The sequence below is a fragment of the Arvicanthis niloticus genome, chromosome 17 (assembly GCF_011762505.2).
Source record: "Arvicanthis niloticus isolate mArvNil1 chromosome 17, mArvNil1.pat.X, whole genome shotgun sequence".
Lineage (NCBI taxonomy): Eukaryota > Metazoa > Chordata > Mammalia > Rodentia > Muridae > Arvicanthis > Arvicanthis niloticus.
This window is the reverse complement of record NC_047674.1, coordinates 23,464,654-23,484,656: the sequence shown is the minus strand read 5'-3', so window position 1 is coordinate 23,484,656 and position 20,003 is coordinate 23,464,654. Positions and strand designations below refer to the sequence as shown.

General features: G+C 41.8%; 1 protein-coding gene across 12 annotated transcripts in view; it reads right to left on the bottom strand.

The window, feature by feature from the left end:
• Positions 1–4,423: 4,423 nt before the first annotated feature.
• Dock10 (dedicator of cytokinesis 10) overlaps positions 4,424–20,003 on the bottom strand; it is a 258,512-nt gene continuing 242,932 nt past the window's right edge. For 9 of the 12 annotated variants that reach the window (XM_076914939.1, XM_076914938.1, XM_076914934.1 and 6 more), the window contains 7 exons: positions 17,590–17,736; positions 15,503–15,713; positions 13,352–13,542; positions 8,862–8,962; positions 8,566–8,704; positions 7,253–7,328; positions 4,424–5,056 (listed from right to left, as the gene is read on the bottom strand). In XM_076914939.1, coding sequence (XP_076771054.1) covers positions 4,992–5,056; positions 7,253–7,328; positions 8,566–8,704; positions 8,862–8,962; positions 13,352–13,542; positions 15,503–15,713; positions 17,590–17,736 — 930 coding nt within the window. In that variant the 3' untranslated portion in view covers positions 4,424–4,991. The remainder of the gene's footprint in view (positions 5,057–7,252; positions 7,329–8,565; positions 8,705–8,861; positions 8,963–13,351; positions 13,543–15,502; positions 15,714–17,589; positions 17,737–20,003) is intronic. The other 3 variants (XM_034521364.2, XM_034521362.2, XM_034521365.2) reach the window with 1 other exon arrangement.

Here is a 20,003-nt window from a genome sequence, read left to right as displayed (position 1 = left end):
TGTTTGTTTGTTTTTTTCTTTTTTTTTCCCCATGAAACTCGGGCGGAGACAAACGGGATGGAGCGGGATTCGAACGGGCATATAGAGAGAGACCCCACCCTCTGCAGGGGGACGCCTTAGCCGCTGCGCCACCGGTTCGCTCTTGTCTGGCATTTGTAGCAGTCCTCTCTTGTGCCCACAGGAGGACCAGGTCTTCCCATGCTGCACACTGGGTAGATAAACTCTCTGCAGGGAGAAGACTGGGCTTCTTCAGAGAGGCACAGGTCTTCCTGTTTTTTACATGATGTCATATATATATATATGTATATATATACATATATATATATGTATATATATATACATATATATATATGTATATATATATATACACATACATATATACGTACATATATATACATACATATATACGTACATATATATATACACACACATATATATACACACACACACACACACACACACATATATGATAGTATTTCCTGGCTGTCCTGGATCTCACTCTGTAAACCAGGCTGGCCTCAAACTCAGAGACCTCCCAAGTGCTGGTATTAAAAGTGTGTGCTACCACCACCTGGCTCTTTCCCATATTTTCAAACTTCTTTTCTTACTTTCATTCCCACACAGCTCTCAGTCATCACCAGACTCTGAATATTGTTTAAGAATCTCCATCATTGATGTTGATTGCTTCTGGATCAATGTGATAAGACCAGTGGATTTCTAGGACTGTTGGTTGCAACTTGTCAATTACCAATGTATGGCAATGGCATATATGTATATGTGTGTGTATGTGTATGTATATATGATATATGTGTGTGAGAGAGTGTGTGTGTGTGTCTCACCCTGAAAAGTTATCTCTTTATTTCCCTCTATTTTTTTCTAATGACTTGGGCAAGAAGGACTCAGAGGAGAACTAAGCATAGCTAAGATTAATCACCCTCAGTCCTGGAGTAAGCTTACTCTGGCTTAGTGACATGGCTGTGAGCATGAGGACTTTGGTAGGAGTGCAGTAGCTGAAAGAATTGAGGGCCTCAGTTCTGAGTGTGGCTGTAGGTGTGGTAATACAGTACCTGCTATACAGATATTGGACAGGTTCCTGGTGCATATGCAATAGACTTAAATAGATGGAAGAAGACAGGGATAGATCTTTTTGTCAGGAGAAGCAAGATGGGGAGTTCATAAAGAATCAGAAGACTTTATAGTGGGAATGCATAGGACAGGGCATGCAAACTGGAGGAAGGGAAGGGGCTTCTTGCATGGTCTTGAACATTATTCAAATAATATACAATGTGCTTTATCATATCTTGAACTAAGTATCTTATTATCAGCACATGTTACATATGTCTTATATAGTCTTCTCTGGTGTAAGCACAGTGGTGTAGGGCCCAGCTGTAACCCTCATGAATAAATTTGGCTTAGGACCGTTTTGTCATCATTGCTCTCAGATATTTTTTATTTTCTGATGCTTATAGGAACATTAGGATTTTCCCTTTTTGCTTTTGGACTTGGACTAATATGAAATAATAAATCGCCAATCTGAAAATACAGTAAAAATCTTTGCACAGAACAATATTCAGTGTTCTGAAAGCCAGTTTGCTCGTGACATGATCTGTCTCTCAAGGACCATCCATGTGCTTCGGAGAGCCAGCCATCAATCATCATGAAGACAGTACACCAGCTATTCCAATAATATTCACTTGTCAGTGAGTGTGAACATGAACAGAAATGCATGGCGTGAGGTTCGGACAATGCACACTCGTTTCTAAGGCAACTGCTGTCAGAAATGAAGGAGCGTGCTAATTTCTTTACAGTCTTGGAATTTTGCACTTTGAAATGAGGATGAAGATAGAGGTAGCCACTGGGTAGGCTGACTATTGGGTAAAAAGACGAAGCTAGGACTAACATTCTGTGTAAGATATACTTACTCTGTACTAGGTGTCTGGGGCTCATTTTCAGGTTTTTTTTTTTTTTTTCTGCAGAACTGGAGATTTCACTACTAGTTTTTAAAATCTGAGTTTATCTTGAGAAATTAAGGTCAATTTATGTAGAGATAAAAAGAATACGAAATAAGATTTAATGTCTTGACCTGATTCAAAATCAGGTCATCACTTTCCCATGCACCATTCCTTGCAAGGCTTTGGGGTAGCAAATTATCAGGGAACTTGGTGCAGTCTCACACTTACTGTAAGAATCATGTGGTCCCAGTACTGGATGGTAGCCTTACCAGTGTCTGTCTCAGAAGGTTTAACAAGGCTCAGAAACATGTGTCAAAAATAAATGTATCTTGCTTGTTTTGGAAGTGGGTGCTACACTTCTTCAATTAGACACAAAATATTTGTCTGGGGTCTGCTTAAGCATACGAGTTCCAGTTAGGGGACACACACACACACACACACACACACACACACACACACACACACACACAATGACCTAATTGACACTGGTTGATTAGGGCTTGGTGATGACAGAGGCAAGCCAGAAAGCGTACATGTAAGGCTTAACTCTGTCTTATTTTAAATTCAATGTCTTATGGGAGATGAGAATTCAACATGAATCCAAATGCCCTGGTTTTCAACAGACAACAGGAAACTAGAATTCTTTCTAAATGCACTTGACACTGATGTGCTGATATATAATTAAAAAAATACTATGTGGAGATAAGACATTATGTTGGATTTAGTCACCCACGCTTATTTGATATATGCAGTGTAATGAAGGGAAGGACTGGAATGGTACAGCGCTTACTTCAGCACTGTTTGGGGAAGAGGACTTGGTCTTGTTAGAGTATTTAAAGTTCTTGTATAAACCATATCTGGCGCAAAACACAGTAAAATCATTTATCATACTAATAATTGTGATGTAAAGACAGGATGGCGTTAGCCTAGGTCAAAGGGTCTCTGATGACTGTTTTCTTACAGACTTTGAGAAGCCTCATTTCCAGATCTGGGTGGCAATCTGTTGCCAAGAGTTTCTTTTGAATATGGTGGACAGGTGGTTGCGAAGTGCATGAGGGCTCAGACCTTGTAGCTAAGACCAAGGGTAGATAGCACACCAACAAAACAATCTTCCTAGATTTCTTGAGCAGCCATACTATCTCAGGCAGCTTAACAATTTAAGTGGAGGAAATTAAAAGGCAGGCAGAAGAGAACAGGAGCCAGATTGGTGTGGGATGCAACTTGCGGAGCTAGAATCCATCTCAACACTGGGCAATGTTAGGCGGTAACCTGCTTTGGAGGACAAAACTTAGATGTGTTTTGAGATGACAGAGTTCATCTGTCACTTTTGCGTTCCTGATATCTGAAGCTTTCCTCTAACGCCCACCTTGTCTCTTTGTGCTGATACTGGCTAATAAAGCCAGGGTAGCAAAAGGCTGGCTGAGTCCAACTAAGATCCCTTTCTTTGAGTTCTAACTTTGGAATTGCGGTCGAGGGCGATTGTATGCTGCCACTCAATAGCTTGCCTTCTGCAGCTGTACGCAGGTCAGTTGATGCCACCACCACTGACACTGGATGAGGACAGGGAAATAGGCTGCCATATGAAATGTGTCAGTCTCTCCCAAACTTCACGGATCGTCATTCACAGCTTCAGTAAGACAGACACACTCATGAGAACAAATAAAGCCACAGCTACAATCAATCTTGAGTCTCAGGGGATGTTAACTCTGGAGAAACTGTGTTTCTCTCTGACAGTGTGAGCTATGGTGTTATGCGGGCTATGTGTATGTCTGGCTCATTGTGGTTACCTGGAGACTAGGGATGTTTTAGGCTTTTCAGACTCTACCTAAACTGATTTTGGTCAGTGGCTTATGTTTCCCATTTCAGTGGTTATAGCAAATCACATGTCCTGGCCATCCCCCTAAGAGATAGTAAAGTACAGTCCCTCCACAGGTTTACAGAGTACAGAACTAGAAGATGTGTGGATGGTTACCACAGCCATCAAGATTCTGGTTCATATTGACCCTAAGTGTTTAATTCATCCTTAGAGGATCCTCCAGGCTGAAGCTCAGGTCCCTCTTTGGCTTTTGGTAAGGCATTAAAAGCACAGTATATGGATGGTTCAATGGCTATCCAAGGAGCCAGTCATAGCAGCAACTGGCTCCTCCTCTCAGTACTTATGTTGTCCCCTCACTTGCTAAGTAGCTGCAGATGACCTTAAATTTATCACACCTTCTCATCTCCACCTCTTGAGTGTTGGGATTGCAGGTGTCATCGCCATGTCTGAATCGCTCAGTGCTGAGGGCTGAACGTAGGCATTTGTGCATGCCAGATGAATGCCCTACCAACCCAGTTCCCCAAAGGAAATCAAGTGCAAAGTAACTGTATTTTTATTCATATTAACAACAGCAAAATACTTTTATAATTTCACATCCCATTGCTCTTTAAAAGCACATATATTACAAATAAAGGAAGTCCACAAACTTTAAAGATTAGTATTTATCAACATTTTTTACACATACACAAATATTTTAATATAACATTTGAAACGTTACCCATATAATTTTAGTACTTTCGTAAGTATCAACTAAAAACATTCTTTGAAATGTGATAAAAACCATATATTTTACAATCTTCTATTTACATCGGAAATATGCCTAAATGTTACAAAAACATTCACTTTGACCTTTAAAATGCGTGTATGAAGACCTTGAATTGAACAAATTATACCCAAAAGAAAACTCAGTTTGCTTCTAAGCTGCACGTTCATTGGAATTTCAGAACAAACGTTTAGCGTGGCTTTGATCAATACTACTTCAAGGAAACAAAGGAATAATAGAAAATGTGCAAATTCAGAGGCTGGCAAAATCTCAAGCTAGCGAGGTAAACAAGATTAACGCTGTAAAAACTTCAAATAAATTAAATCTATCTCTTTCTTCCCCGAGATTAGCTGCAAAAATGGAGAGAGTTCTCTGAGAGGTGCATTAGATGCTCCAGGGCTCCTCTCAAACTTCAGCACTGGATGAGATGGAGACCACAGGTATAGCCGCAGTTCCCTTGCTAGTTACACGGGTGGTGTAAGGTCGCTCCACTCCGCACTTTGCTGGGTCGTCCCTGCCCGTAATCTTAAAGCAAGACAGATACAACACACACATAAAAATAAGTAGAGATCAATTTTCATATCCTCAAACACAGAATTAAAATCCAGAACAGTGACTCATTCCCAATGGGGTGTTAGTAAGTTTGGAAAATATCCTAGTCAAAGTAGTTCTGAAGACTATTTTTCTTCAAAGCCCATATGCTGGTTGCTATGGGGATGTTCAAAGTTGCTTTACTATATACTCTGACTGTCAGATATAAATTCATAAATGTTTAAGTGGTTACAAATGTATTAGATTAATTCCAGTATCTTATTCTATTCTAAAAATTTATAATTTATACTGCTAACATCTATCCTAAAAGGGAAAACATCGGAAAACTCACTTGAATGTTTGCATTAATGGGAGTATATGAAAGTCAACTCGACTTACCTGAAAATAATATCAGTATGACACTTTGTCAGCTATATCAAAATAACTGTATGCAAACAGTAGCCACAGCCCTACAGAAACTGCAGATCCATCCCTGACGTTTATCATTGTACAAAAGAGATTTGGCGAGTATTTGTTTTCTGCTATGATTTCTTCACTGACCTCACATACTGTAATGTGCTGATGTCCCACCCCAGAGCTTTTTTCCATAGAGCACTCAGCATCGGAGTGTCCCATGCTTGCCTTAACACCCTTCCTCGGGTCAGGGTCAAAAGATTGTGCATAAGTCATCTGGTTCTTTATGTGTCTAAAGTGTATCTGCATCTGACAGCAAGCCATGCTCACATCTCACTTTCCTGGCACCAGAACAAAATGGCTCTGCTCCCGCCTCTGTGTTTTAAGTTGGATCCTCATGGCCACAGCTGACTTGATTCTGCTGCCATACTCACTCAGTTGAAACACAGTCCAAAAGAGCATCTTATATTTATGCTTCATTTGCGTGCTGGTATGAGTTCCATTGGCCCCAGCCAAGGAACGGTCTTCATAGTTTTGGTTTGGGGTTGCTTATGAAACAGTGTGAGACTCTGGCTGCCTATTAACGGAAGGGGTACCTTGTCACTACCAATTTTTCACATCTCCATTTTACACACCAGCATTACTCTAGTGTGGTTCTGTTCCATCTCTTTTTCCTTTTATTGTTTTTAAATGTGTGTGTGCATGCGTACATGACACACTGTTCATGTGGAAGCCAGAGACAGCTCGTGGGAGTCAGTTCCCTCGTTCTACTATGTGGGTCCCAACGGATGAACTCAGGTCATTAGGCTTCAGGCAAGAGACTTCAACCAACGAACTACCTCACTGGCCTCTCCAGCTATGATCATTCCTTTTTTCTTTTTGAGAAAGGATCTCATGTAGCCCAGACTGGTCTCAAACTTGCCGTGTAGCCAATGATTATCCGGAAGTGTTCCTGTTCTCCTGTACTCTCAAGTGCTGAGATCACAGGCAGGTTACAGGCATGACCCTGTTTTCGCTTATAATGAGTGTTTCCCCCTAACAATATGGTTATTTTTGGTAATTTTCAAGCTAAGACTTTCCTTGGCCCTGTTGGGGTACATATGGTATAATTAATTTTGTGTTTCTGTTTCTATGTCAGTTGGTTCAAATTATTCCCGATTTTGAAAGCTCAGCTGATAAGTTCTCTCAGCACTTAGTTATCTGTGCACCTGCTTCAGGAGTATGTAAATTCACATTCAGAAAAAGGAAAAATAGTCCATCATATAGTCAGTCACCTATGTGATGAGGCCCTATTATATCCTCAAAACCAGCAGGAAAAATCACCTTTCTCTTCAACAGATACATTTCTTTTACTGAATAAGGAGACTGGTGCAATCCATCAGGTTTTTCTCTTTGATTTGTTTCCAGGAAGCAGAGAGCCAAATTTTCCTTCTCTTGTTAAAGTTTTCTTTTACAAAAAAGACATTTTATGTTTTTCTCCTCTTCAACACCTGGCCTTTGTGTCTTTCTTTTATATTTTGAAGTATCATGAAAACATTTTTGGTTCTTTATTTTTAAAAAAAAAATCGAAGGAGCTCAAATACATTTAGGAGGTGAGGGAGCACGAGCTTTCTTTTTTGAAAGCTAAGCTGTCTACATGACATGTCTTCAAGTGACAATGAAGGTTTAACAGGAGCTCAGCCACCAAAGTCGACTGGGGCACAGGGCTGGTGATGGGGAGAGGTGGGTGAACAGAAGGCTGCAGGACAGGATAGACATAGGAAGAGAAAAACATACCACTTTTGCTCACAGCACTGAGGGAAATACTAGACACAGAGGAGCAGAAGCTGTATAGACATGGACCACGACAGAGCTGCCAGGAAAAAAAGAGAAAAATATTTTGCCAGACAGTTCAAGGCCAGGCATAATTTAGTGAGAGACAAGTGTGGTTTCCCAGCTTTTACATCCATTCTCCTCATTTAAATCCCAGATTTAATGATGTCTCCCATGTGTGCTTCACCGGGGTGTTTAATTCCCACCACTTCTCAGAAATCCAAAGTTAGCACGATCTCTGTTGGGAATCCTATCTACAGAGATTTATTCTTTCCATCATAAGTCAACCTACCATTCCCTCCTCCTTGAGCTAGTGTGGAGTATTAAAAGGAGTAGGTGGCAGAAGACAGGGAAGAAGGAACATGTCCTACATACGGTCCAAATAACAGTTCCAGCATTTGCCTTGCTCTGTGGTGATGGTACTAGGTCATTAAGGGGAGGAGAGGGAACCAATGTGAAACCAGTGATATCACGTTACTGGGAAGGCTACAGGTCACCACCCAAGTAGAGTGTGAGGGTTGATGGATATTGCTAAGCAGGCTAGGGAAGGTCACTTGATGTTCAACTGCTTGCTTTTAGCGCCTCCAAAATGCTGACATTATTGAATGGTCACAATTCATGCAAGCCATACAGACTATGGTGGATATGTGCCCAGGATCATGAACAACCTGAGTATGGAGTAGAGTTTGTTATATATCATATATTATGTTATCAAAGTTATCTATCTATCTATCTATCTATCTATCTATCTATCTATCTATCTATCTATCTATCTATCTATCTAATCTATCTTTTTTTCTTTTCTACTAATTGTGGACCTCTGCTTGTGGTCGAGTGTCTGCTAAGGAATTCTCAAGGTAAAAGACCCATGGAAAATCCCAAGGTTCACTCTGAGCATGGTTTAGAAGCCCCTAGTGGCAAAAATGTGAAATGCCACCCCATATCTTAGGTATTGAGTTCCTCAAGGGAATGATGGAGTGGCAGCAGGCCTTAAGTGGGGTGGGGGGTAGAGAGGAGGTTCCCACCTTGTGCTTCTCAGTGTCTAACCAGAACTGCACATTCTAGAGAGCCAACACTCTGTATGACTTGGGTAAGTACCTGTAAAATTGTGAAAAGCACTTCAGTTCTCTTTCTATGCTTTGGGCCAAGGCTGTTGTACACAGGGAGAGAGAAACTCAACATCACAGTGCTGATGTCAGGAACAGTACACTAAGGAAAGACTCTACAGTCCCTATAGCAATAGCCAGGAACTGTGAGCCACACCAGGGGACACTCACCTGCTCATTCATGATGGCAGACAGTTCACTGAGCATGTCCTTATAATGGGACCTCAGTTCTTCCTGGTACTCCAGCTGGTCCTCCTTGATGAGACGTTCATTCACATCGAGAGCCTGCCCACACGCATCTGCAAATTGCCTTTAACCACAACATTAAGCAAATTAAAAGCCAGTCACAGGAAGAGGCATTGAGTTCAGTGACTTTGGGTCCGAAACCCGGTAGATAGACTGCTACCTTGAATGGCATTCATGCCTTTCTGTATGGGGTAGTTAAAAGAGGAACATTCCAATCTCACCTAAATATTTCCTTCAGTAGCTTTACTTGGTTGTCAGGATACTTCTTCGCATTAGTTTCTTCAAGAAAGGCTCGAGCATAAGCCATTGGCCCAGCATTGACCTGTGGGGAGAAGAGATTTAGCTGAGGCTGGTTCCTCTCCTTTATGGATCATTTTCATGGTAAAGGGAGGGTTAGTTTTCTGACCAATCACATGGTCCTCTGCTACCTTCCCACCACGTTGTAATCTACCACTTTGTATCCTTGCTGAAACTGTTATTTTTCTAAGGGTCAGTAAGCCACTAATTAGATACCCTAGAGTTTGGCCTTTCCTGTTCCCCTTGCCAAATTTAGTCATGTGTCATCTTATGCTGTGGTTTCCTTGCACTGACACATCCCCACTCCCAAAGTAAGAAGGTAGCTAGTGAGACTTAGGAAATAAACCAAACTTTACAAGTCCCAGAAAGTGGAAGAGCTTCACAAGATGCCTCCTTGAGGTTGAATCTAAGCACAAACACTCGCAAGGAAGAAAGAGACCTAACCTGTAGAGCAAACTGCCTGTAAGTTGAGCAGAGAGCTCTAGGGACTCGGGGTGTATGTGATTTGTCACCTGTGTTGGGGACGTCTGAGTCACACATGGTTCTGTGAGTAACTCCTCATGCACACTTCAGTAAGTAATCCAAAGAACCTTACTGGTTTGCCAAGTTGGACTTTGATACGATCACTACTAGCTTTATCATTGGTTCTCTCTCTGGGATGGGCAGATGTTTGAACACACCTCCCCAGGAAATATCATGGAACACAGCCCCTCTGCCTCCTGTGGCCTTCACCTACTGCTCGAGTGCCCTTTCTATAGCAACTTGGAAAATGAGGGTTCTTTCCCTTAAATATTTTCACGGAAGTTAAATTTAATACTTTTTGATATCCAGTGTTTGATTTTTTTCTTCTGTTAGCACTAAAATAAACACATAATTCTTATGAAAAGACATTCCACAGAGGTAATGGTGTGCATACTGCCTTGGCAATCCGTGTTTCTCTATGTGCCACTTGAAAGCCCTGCAAAGATCTGGGCCAAGGAAGTGTTTATCAGAGTTGCTGAATGATTGCATGACCATTTTATTTTATTTTATTTTATTTTATTTTATTTTTGCAGTGCTGGAGGCTGGGCCCTAGACCTTGCCTTTGATATGTATGTGCTCGACCACTGAGACACATCCCCTGCCCCCAGCTTTACAATACCAGCTTCTATTCCCACACATGCACATGAGTAAATGATTTCATGTCTCTTAGTGATATAATCTGTTAATATGGGTATGAGTTTTGGAAAGTATGATGATTAGCTTTAATTTTCAACCCTACAGCTGAGAATCATCTGGCAATGAAGGATTGCTTCTGCTGGTTTGGCCTGTGAGCTTGTCCATATGTGAATTGACATGGGAAGATAGCCAACAGTGGGTGGCGCTATTCTCTAGGCAGGGGTTCCTGATGTGCAGAGGAGAGAAATCAAGCTGAGCAAGCAAGCAAGCAAGTGAAGATGTGTGGATTCATTTCTCTTTGCTCTTGACTGTAGATGCGACATGACTAGCTATGTGAAGCTTCTGCCTTGACTTCTCACTACATGGAGAACTATATCACTGGAATTGTAGAACCTGTTTTCCTGAGGTTGTTTTTTTGTCAAGGTATTTTATAATACCTTGACAATGTCAACATTAATTGATATCAATGACCAATCATTAATTATAAATTTAACAACTTATAATTACTAATTTATAAATAGAACATTAATATTAATAAAAGAGCAGCAGAGATGAAACCATGACAGGATGGGAACTAATGTTTTATCCCAAGTCAGATGCCCTTGGACACTGAGCTTTGCGGTGCAGTAGGCACAGTCACTGGTGTTACACGCAGTGACTTTGATTTTCCAGGCTCATCCTCCACTCAACTCTGTGCCCAGGGCTGCTGGCTTGTCTCTCTTTAATGCTCAGTATGAATGTAACTATTTATTTCAGTCTTTTTGAGTCAGTCAGTGGGGACACAGAAAAGAGAAATGAGCATATCAGTGCCAGCATCAATGATTCTTTCTTTTGTTAGAGGTTAAACATAACAGGGAAAGGCATTGCTACTGGTCTGATTTTATCTTAGACTTTCTATTTCTTTCTTTCTCTTTAATTATTTTAAAAATTTGCCATTTATTTATTTATTTATTTATTTATTTATTTATTTATTTATGGTAGTGTGTATTGTGTGTGTGTGTATGTGTGTATGTATGTATGTATGTATGTATGTATGTATGTATGTATGTATGTGTTAGCATAGGTGCCATGATGCACGTAAAGAGGTCAGAGGACAACTTGTGGGAGTCAGTTATCTTCAACTCTGTAGGTTCCAGGGATTGAACTCTGGTCTTCAGGCTTGGCAGCAAGGCCCTTTACCTGTTGGGCATTTTACAGCTCTTCCTTTTCTCTCTTTCTCTCTCCTCTTTGCCACCCCTCCTCATGCATATTTGAATGCGCGCTTATGTGCACAGGCAGAGGCCAAAGGAGTACATCGGATGTCCTGTTCTACCACTCTCTGCCTTATTTCCTTGAGAAGGAACTTTCACTAAACCTGGATCTAGGCTGATTACCAGCAAGGCCCCCATCCCCCATATCTATCTACTGCCCCTTTCCACAGCCTTGGGCTTACAGGTGTGCATGCAGCCACACCATCATCATTGTCATCATTGTTGTTATTATTATTATTACTATTATTGATATTTGAATGCAGGTCCTTATGTTTGCACAACAAATGTCCTTACTTACTGAGCCATCGTCCCAGACATAAGACGTTACTACTTTGTTCACTATGGGCTTTTCATGTTAATTTTGACTTGTAAAATTAGTATATTAAGATACTATTTTATGTTGATTAACTGATTAAATGCTGTCCCAAGAGTCACCTCACTATTACCTTCCTCCACACAATGAGGGACATGTTGGGGTTCAACCCCATCCTCTTCCTCAAAGCACTCAGGAGAGGCCAGGCCTGTTCCTTATTAGTGGGCCCTCACTTTCTTTGTTCCCACCAGCCCTCCTGTGCTAGCATCATTAGTTTTAGGGGTGGATATCCAGCTTGTGATGGGTGCCTCTACCAGCCACGGAAGCTGTTGGTGTTCCTCAGAGGTTCTGACATGCTTTATTCTCCCTGTCACCTGCTGTCCATTCTCTAGGCCTCTGTCATATCCCTCACAGACCATAAGCACTAATGCACATTTTTCAACTATTAAACTTTCTTTAAAAAATATTTTATAACAAATAAGGTTTTTATAACAGGTAAGTATAGAGTGCAAAATGTATTTATTGGTTAATTTATTTTTTAGGGTTTATGATATGGAAGGATTAGGGAGAATAGATTTTTTCTTGAAGCCAAATTTCGTGCGTCTATGGATGTGTTAATATTTTATGGTGGTTTAAATCATTTATATAATGAATTTTGGTCATTTGCACACCCCCACGCCCACCACATCTATCTTCCTCTCCCACTGGAGGTTTTCCCCACCACCTTGAGGTTCCTAACTTCTTTTGTTTTTAAATTTAGATTTAAAATTTTTTTCCTGGAGAATTTTAGACATAATTATACTGTATTATCATCACGTCCACACCCTCAACTCCTCCCAAGTCTTCCCCACTCCCTGTGGAATTAATAACCTCTTCTATATTTATTATCGTTTTGTACATACACAGATACATAGACACACACAGACACACACACACAGACACACACAGACACACACAGACACACACAGACACACACACACACACACACACACACACACACACACACACACACACACACCATCTCCAAACCCGTAACAACCTCTTGAATCTGATTAGTCTTGCTCATGTGTATACATGTGGGCTGATCATTTGGGCAGGGGCGACCTAACACAGTGCTTTTCAACCAGAAGTGGGATCTTATGACCCTTTCCTTCATCTATGTTGGCATTAATCTAATTCTAAAGATGCAGATAAAAGTTTTAGATGGTTAATGTTGTCAACTGACAGAACACAGTATCATCTACAAAGTCAATTTCTGGGCATGTTTGTGAGGGGTTTTCAAGATTAATTTAACTGGGATGGGAGGATGCACTGTAAATGTGGGTAGCATTATTCCATGGCTGGATAGGAGTGAGTTCAACACCAGCATTCATTTCTCGTTTTATCCTGACTGGGGCACACTGTGACCAGCCACTTCATCTTCCTGCCAGTATATTTCCCTGACCTTGATTGACAGCACTGGTAAACGGTGACCCAGAACAAGCTCTCCCTCCCTTAAGTCATTTATTCTCAGGTATTGGGAAATACTTGTTCACGGCAATGAGGAAAGTGACTAATATAGACAGTAACACAAATAGCCCGAGTGTTTCTTATATACAATATAGTAAATGATTATATAAAATAGATTTCCACAGCACTTTATAGCAAGTTTCTCTGGCTGTGTGAGTCTGAGCTCTGGGTGATGCTCACTGACCTTCACGCTGACACTGCCCTGAAGTTTGAGCTGCAGTCGGATCATGTCCACCTCCTCTGTGGTGCACAGCTGATTAAGCTCAGAGACCTTCCTGGACATCTCATCAATTGCCACTTCGATTGGATTCAGTTCTGTGCTTGACTGGCTGACGACCTGGATCCTCTTCTTCACGTAGGGGAACAAGTGGCTTGCTGCACCAAGGACATGCAAAGAGATGTAAAGGGGCAAAGAGAAGTCCCAGGTTCCCCTGAAGGTCTTCAGGATTTCTTATTGTTTCCAAGAACATATCACATTCTGTCTGTGTGGTATCCCTGGATGTGAATTATTTTTAGCCTAGGGGTCATCCCATCTTACATTTCTTAGTTCTATCCCCAGCTACTTCTCCCTGTGTCCATTTTCACCTCTACTAGCTCTCTTCAACCTTCCCGAGGCTGTGTTAAGACAGAGTAGCCACATCTGAAAGGATTACAGCGTGTACTGAAACTGGTCAGTGCACTAAAATCCTCATGAACCTCCATGGGCTGCTTTGTGTCCTCGGGCACATGTGTAGCAGCAGACTTTTTTTGTATGGTCTCAGTGGGAGAGGATGTGCTTAATCCTGTGGAAACTTGATGCCCCAAGGAAGAAGGATGCTTGTGGTGGTGAGGTGAGGGTGGGGGAGCACCCTGTCAGAGGCTGGGAGGATGGGGTGAAGAACTTAGGGAGAGGGGACTGGGAAGAGGGGCTATTTTATAAATTTACACTTTGAAATTAATAAAATTTATTAATTTACATTTTGAAATGTAAATTAATAAAATAATTTACTAAAGATAAAAAAATGAATTCTCAATACAGAATAGGATATAGGAGTTGTACTTGAGATGTGTCTTAACCCTAATCCTCTGGGTCATCTTTCTGAAGGTGAATGCTTTTCAGACTTTGCACGTCAGTGTGATTCTTGGTGGTTCAACTCAAAACTGGGGTCTCTCAACATAGCCTTCCTCCACAGAAACTTCACTCGTTTCTCTGACCATGCCCCTATATTTTAAAACATTTATTTGTTTATGCAGCCTTCCCCGGAAGTTCTTCCTTTACTTGGGTCTTTGTTCTACCCCACTGTGAGCACCGTGAGGGCACAGTTGTGCTTTATTTACATGGACTGACAGAACCCTGAAGCAGCCCAACCTCTAGTCAGTTCTCAGTGTCTGTTAAAAAAAAAGGAAGGGTGACTACTTCACAGAAGAGATGCAGCAAGCATAGAATTAGGTGCTGCAGATCAAGGCCTACTTTCATTCAGAGAAGAGCTGGAATTCTACAGTGGGTAGAATGTTACCCTAAAGTTGATCATAGCAATAGCTGCTAACTCAGACACAGGTAATGGGGGGTTCATGGAGAGGAGGGCAGTTTAGTGACGGTGTCTTTACCATGGCATGACACATGATACTTATGAATATCCCAGCTCAAGGGAGAGGATGTCAAACTAGTTCTATGGACAGTATCTTCTCAAAGGTCCCTCTCCCCCCCCCCCCCATTTTATTGTCCTTTTGACGTGGAATGTGGCTATGTAGCCCAGGTTTGCCTTGAACTTAGGCTCCTTCCCACTACTGGAATTAGAGAGGTTCACCACCATAGCTGGCTAAGAGGCTTCCTCTTAGCAGAACATAAAGAGGGATGAATCTCCTGTTCCCTCAAACAAATCTAGGTCGACACATTTTGGAAACCTATCTGCAGGATTAAAGCAACTTCATATGTGTGTACCTATGGACAGGTGCACTTGTGCGTTTGCACATGTGTGTGTGTGGAGGTCAGTTACCAAAATGAGGATTACTCCTCAGAAGTCTACTACCTTGTTTTTGAGACAGAGCCTTTTTTGAGATAGTGACTTGGGGCTCCCTGATTTGGTTAAAGCTGGCTGGCCACTGAGTGCTAGGAATCTACCCGTGTCTGCCTGCACAGTGCTGGGATTATCAATACATGCCTGTATGCCTCGCTTTCTTTGGTGGGTGCTAGGATGGAATTTAGGTTTTCATGCTTGTACAACAAAGCATTTTGCTAACTGAGGTGTCTTCCTCACCCCTGCGGCAACACATGACTTATGCTAATCCAGCCTACAACAACACTGTCCTAGCCTGAGGTGGGAAAGGTTTCCCGGCAGCCAGCCCCTGCACTTACTGGTCAGGACCGTCCTCCGCTTGCACTGCTCGGCCACGCCACCATGCTTCTTGCCTGACAGAGTGAAGGGTGTCTCAAAGACGAAGCGATTGATGTTGTGATGCATTTCAAAATCTGTCTTCCGGTCCTCTATTTCCTTTTCTTCAAAGAATGGTGTGACATAAGTCACCTGAATATAGGCAAATTTGGGGTCCAGATCCTTGGGGTTTACCTGTGTCAACACATTAAGGGTATATGTAGCAAGACTAGTGAACTGCAGGTGATTTATGAGTTCCCTTGCTGCCTCCTGGTGGATAAAAGGCACTCGTGTTCTTTAGACCACAGAAGACTTCGTCAAACCACAGAAGATGGAGTGACTGACAGTGAGTAAGGAGCAGGCTCTGGTAGCAACATGGCTAGAGCTAACTCTGCTCACCATGCCAGGGCCAGGCTGCCTTGTGGGTATTTTCAACACAGATTCCTGCCTAGGGCATTGCTTAAACTTTTATCCCATCTGCAGCAAGTTACCCTGTGCAGAGTGAACATTTCTTGAAAGTGGAAACAAATCTCTCTATTCCTCTGTGGGGGTAGCTTTTTCTCATCCTTGTGTTTACTTTTTTTCATCTGTTTAAACAGGTCACTACTATGATAGTTGTGCTAGCTCTAACAGAGAAGGCAATCCTAGCTCTCTTTCTTTTCTTTCTTTTTTTTTTTAAAGATTTATTTATCTTACATATATGAGTACACTGTAGTTGTCTTCAGACACACCAGAAGAGGGTGTCAGATGACGTTGAAGATGGTTGTGAACCACCACGTGGTTGCTGGGAATTGAACTCAGGACGTTTGGAAGAGCAGTCAGTGTTCTTAACCACTGAGCCATCTCTCCAGCCACAGTCCGATCTTTCAAGCTAAGAGTGATGGATATATTCGTAATGATTTATACCCAGAGCCATGAATTTTGTATCAAACTTCCCTCAATATCAGCTTTGAAAATGAAAGCAGGAAAAAAAATGACTTTGTTTGCTGGCTTACTAGAACTCTATGCCATTGGTCACAAACCAACTTTCTCTCTTGGTCATACTTTTGTTTAGTCTGTCTTTCAAAGACCTGCCTTTCTAAACACGAATTGTCCTTCCTGTCAGCATGGGTTGGGCTTCTATGAATGTCCATGGCTTTCAGCAACACATTTTGCCCTGCTATTGTCAGCTCAAAGATCACCTCCTCTGGGTAGCACTGGCCAAACAAACCTGCCCTGGTTTTCTCCTGCACTGCTCTATGATGGTTCTTGGGACGTTCCATTGCACTCTGTTTAATCAACCACTCATAGAAGGTTTTTCATGCATATGAACTGAGAGGTCTAGAAGAAGAGATTCCGTGCCCCAAGTCCATGCTCTGGGTGCAGCATGTAAGTGGATGCTTGCTAGAGGTTGACTAGGGAATGATCATATATGAGAAGGTTGGGAGTAGTTGAATGAGAAGATGCGTTGCTTCCTGGAGCCAAGGAGAGCTTCTTTGTACTCTCTCAAATTAATATCATGCGATAGCAAGCTGGGTTCTATCGAGGTTCTATCAGAATGGTGGGATTCACGAAGGCCTCCTGAACAGGTAAGTTTCTTGCTTTTCCTCCAACTCTGCTTCTGAGCACAGCTACTTCAACATTTTAACTGCTACTCAAAAGCATATGAACTATGGAAAAAGCAGAAGACTTGCTAAGTTGTTTCTAAAAATGATATAAAAATTACTGAAGTAAAAACTTATAATCATGCTAAGGAGAGATGGCCCAGTGGGTTAACAGTGCTTACTTACTGCTCTCAGATGGGGTTAGCAGTACCCACAGGGTGGTTCACAATCACCTGTAACCCCAAAGTCCTGAGGACCCAATGCCCTTTCCTGACCTCTGTGAACACATCCATAAACATGGTGTTCATAAACTCATGTACATACAGACATAAGAAAACCCCCAAGCTCACCAGCCAACCAATAAGGAAAACGTCTCAAACACTTTGGATAGTTCATTCCACATGATCAGCTAGGTAATTAAAACAGTAGCTAAAAAATAGAAAGGACCTAGTCAAGTCACATCGTGTGAACACTGTGTGTTCCCTTACCTTGTTGGAGTCTTGAATTATCTTCACGTTGTCTGCTCCAAATTTGTCTGCATAGAGCTTGAGGAGTCTTTGGGAAATCTCCGAGAGACCCGTCAGCTTAGGCTCTTTGTAGATATATTCTTTGCCTTCCTCCTCCTCAAAGAATCCCTAGGGGAGACACACATCGAACCACTGGCTTTAGTAGAGAAATTCAGTGAAAAATCACAGGCAGAAAAACAAAGCTATTTACTTAAAAAAAAAAAAAAGTTCCAGTCCTTCAGTTGTCTGAAGCCATTAATTGGCAGCCTATGAAGTTCAAACCAGAAAGGGAGAGAGTAGCGAGCAGAGAATATTGTGTCATAATCAGACAACAGCATAAACATCCTAGCCAGGCAAAGGAATGCCAGCACATACCCTACGCATAATTTTCCTACTTGGACAAATCAAAGGAAGAATTTGTTTGCATATAAGTTGGAGGAAGAATGCCCTCTAGTGGTAGTCTTAAGTAGAACACAACATTTTGAGTGATGTTTGACAATTTTTAGACCATTCATTACCATTTTATGTCTTCTGTTAGTCTTTAACTGTAGCCCAGGTGACCCCATATGGCACGCACGGGTACCTAAATGTGTCACTACACGTTCCTATACTATCTTGTTTGCAGATCTCTGACACTCTGCAGTGTTACTGTGACAGAAACTGCACATGGTACACCCCAATTACAGCTATTTAAAAGTTCCCACATTAATATGTCTTCAAAGACTGTAGGGTACAAGCTAGTTATATGTAACTCAATTACTCAGTTTTTAAACCCTTGAAAAGCTGGAGTTTGCAGGACTAAAAATAACACCCGAGCCATCATTTTTATTCCATGAGAGCCCAGTGGGCTTTGGCCATTATAAATCTGTCTGGTTTGAAGCCAGGGAAAGAGAAGATTCCATTATCTGTAGATAACTAAGTGAGAAATTCCTTATAATTCATTCTCTTTGAAGAGACAGGAACATGTCTCCTTCTGACCCTGTGGAATAAATGTGGGCTTAGAATATGAGATGAGCTGAGAGAGAAGAACCTTCACTATCGGTTTCTTCTGATGGCAGTTTATCTGCAAATAAATTGATTTTGAGGCTTGTAAAACTACCGAGTCCAAGAAGAAACAACACTTATTTTGTTTTACATTGTTTTTGAGGGGTTTGGGAGATGGTTTAGTAGCTAGTTATTTGGAAACAAGTTTGAGGATGGGAGATTTCAATCCATAGAATCCAGGGCTTGAGAATGCCTTTTGTAATTCTGGTCCCAGAAGATGGAGACACGGCCCCTCCGAGTAAGCTGGCTAATGAGACTACCCACATCAGTGATCTCGGGGATTGTCTGAGAGACTCTGCCTCATTGAAGAAGGTAGAAATTTGATCAGAATGAATCTCTCCCCAGCCTCCACATGCATAAGCACACAAGCACACTTAGACCCCCAACACGTGTGCCTCATACACATGTAAACACACATGCACCGATGTGTGACAGGCACATATGTATGCACCAGGAAGACAAAAATCATTTTTTTTGACTAAAAAATTCTGCTGCCTCCACTGATGACTCTAGATTTTTGTCAGCTTCAAGTTCAGGAGTCAGTAGCTAAAACTGACAGACTGACAGATCAGAGGAGTGAGACTTGGGAAGGTAAATACCAGAATTCCCAAAGGGCCTCAGCCAAAGCAATGTTTACAGCTTCAATTGCAACAGATTAAAAAATGAATTCAAGTTTCAGGAAAAGACTTTACCACCATCCCTACCCCTTTCTCATCCCCACCCTGTTCCTACCGAGTATGGAGAGAGATGTGTAGATGTAAGGTAGATGCCTTCAATTTTAGTTTTTGAGACAGGGCTTCTTATGGAACCTGAAGCTTATAGATTTGGCCAGGCTTGGATGTCCAGCTCCAGATATCTGTCTGTCTCTACTCTCAAGGCTAGGGTTACAGGTATGTGTTGACTTGCCTAGTTTTTCATGTTGGTTCTGTGGATTTGAATTTGCTTGCAGAGAAAACAAGGACTTTGACACTGAGCCATTTTCCTAAAGTCAGTGTGTGTGTGAGTGTGTGTGCGCCTGTGTGTGTGTGTTTGTGTGTGTTTGTGTATGTGTACGTGTGTGCGTGTGCTCGAATGCACACACACACATACACACACACACAAACACACACGCACATGTGAGGTGTGGTGTATCCTACTGATAATTCTGAGATGAAACGAAGAAGAAAGAGGGGTAGCTGAATAAAGAATTTAATGTGTTATTTGTCAGGGTTTATGGAAGACACGTTTTTGAGCCAGACCAATGGCAACTGTAAAATGTTTGGAAAGGATCCTTACCTTGTGATAGGGAACCCATCAAGAGGGTGGAGGCCACTGAGCTGTAAGGCATGATCTGAGGGAAAGGTTCACTCTCA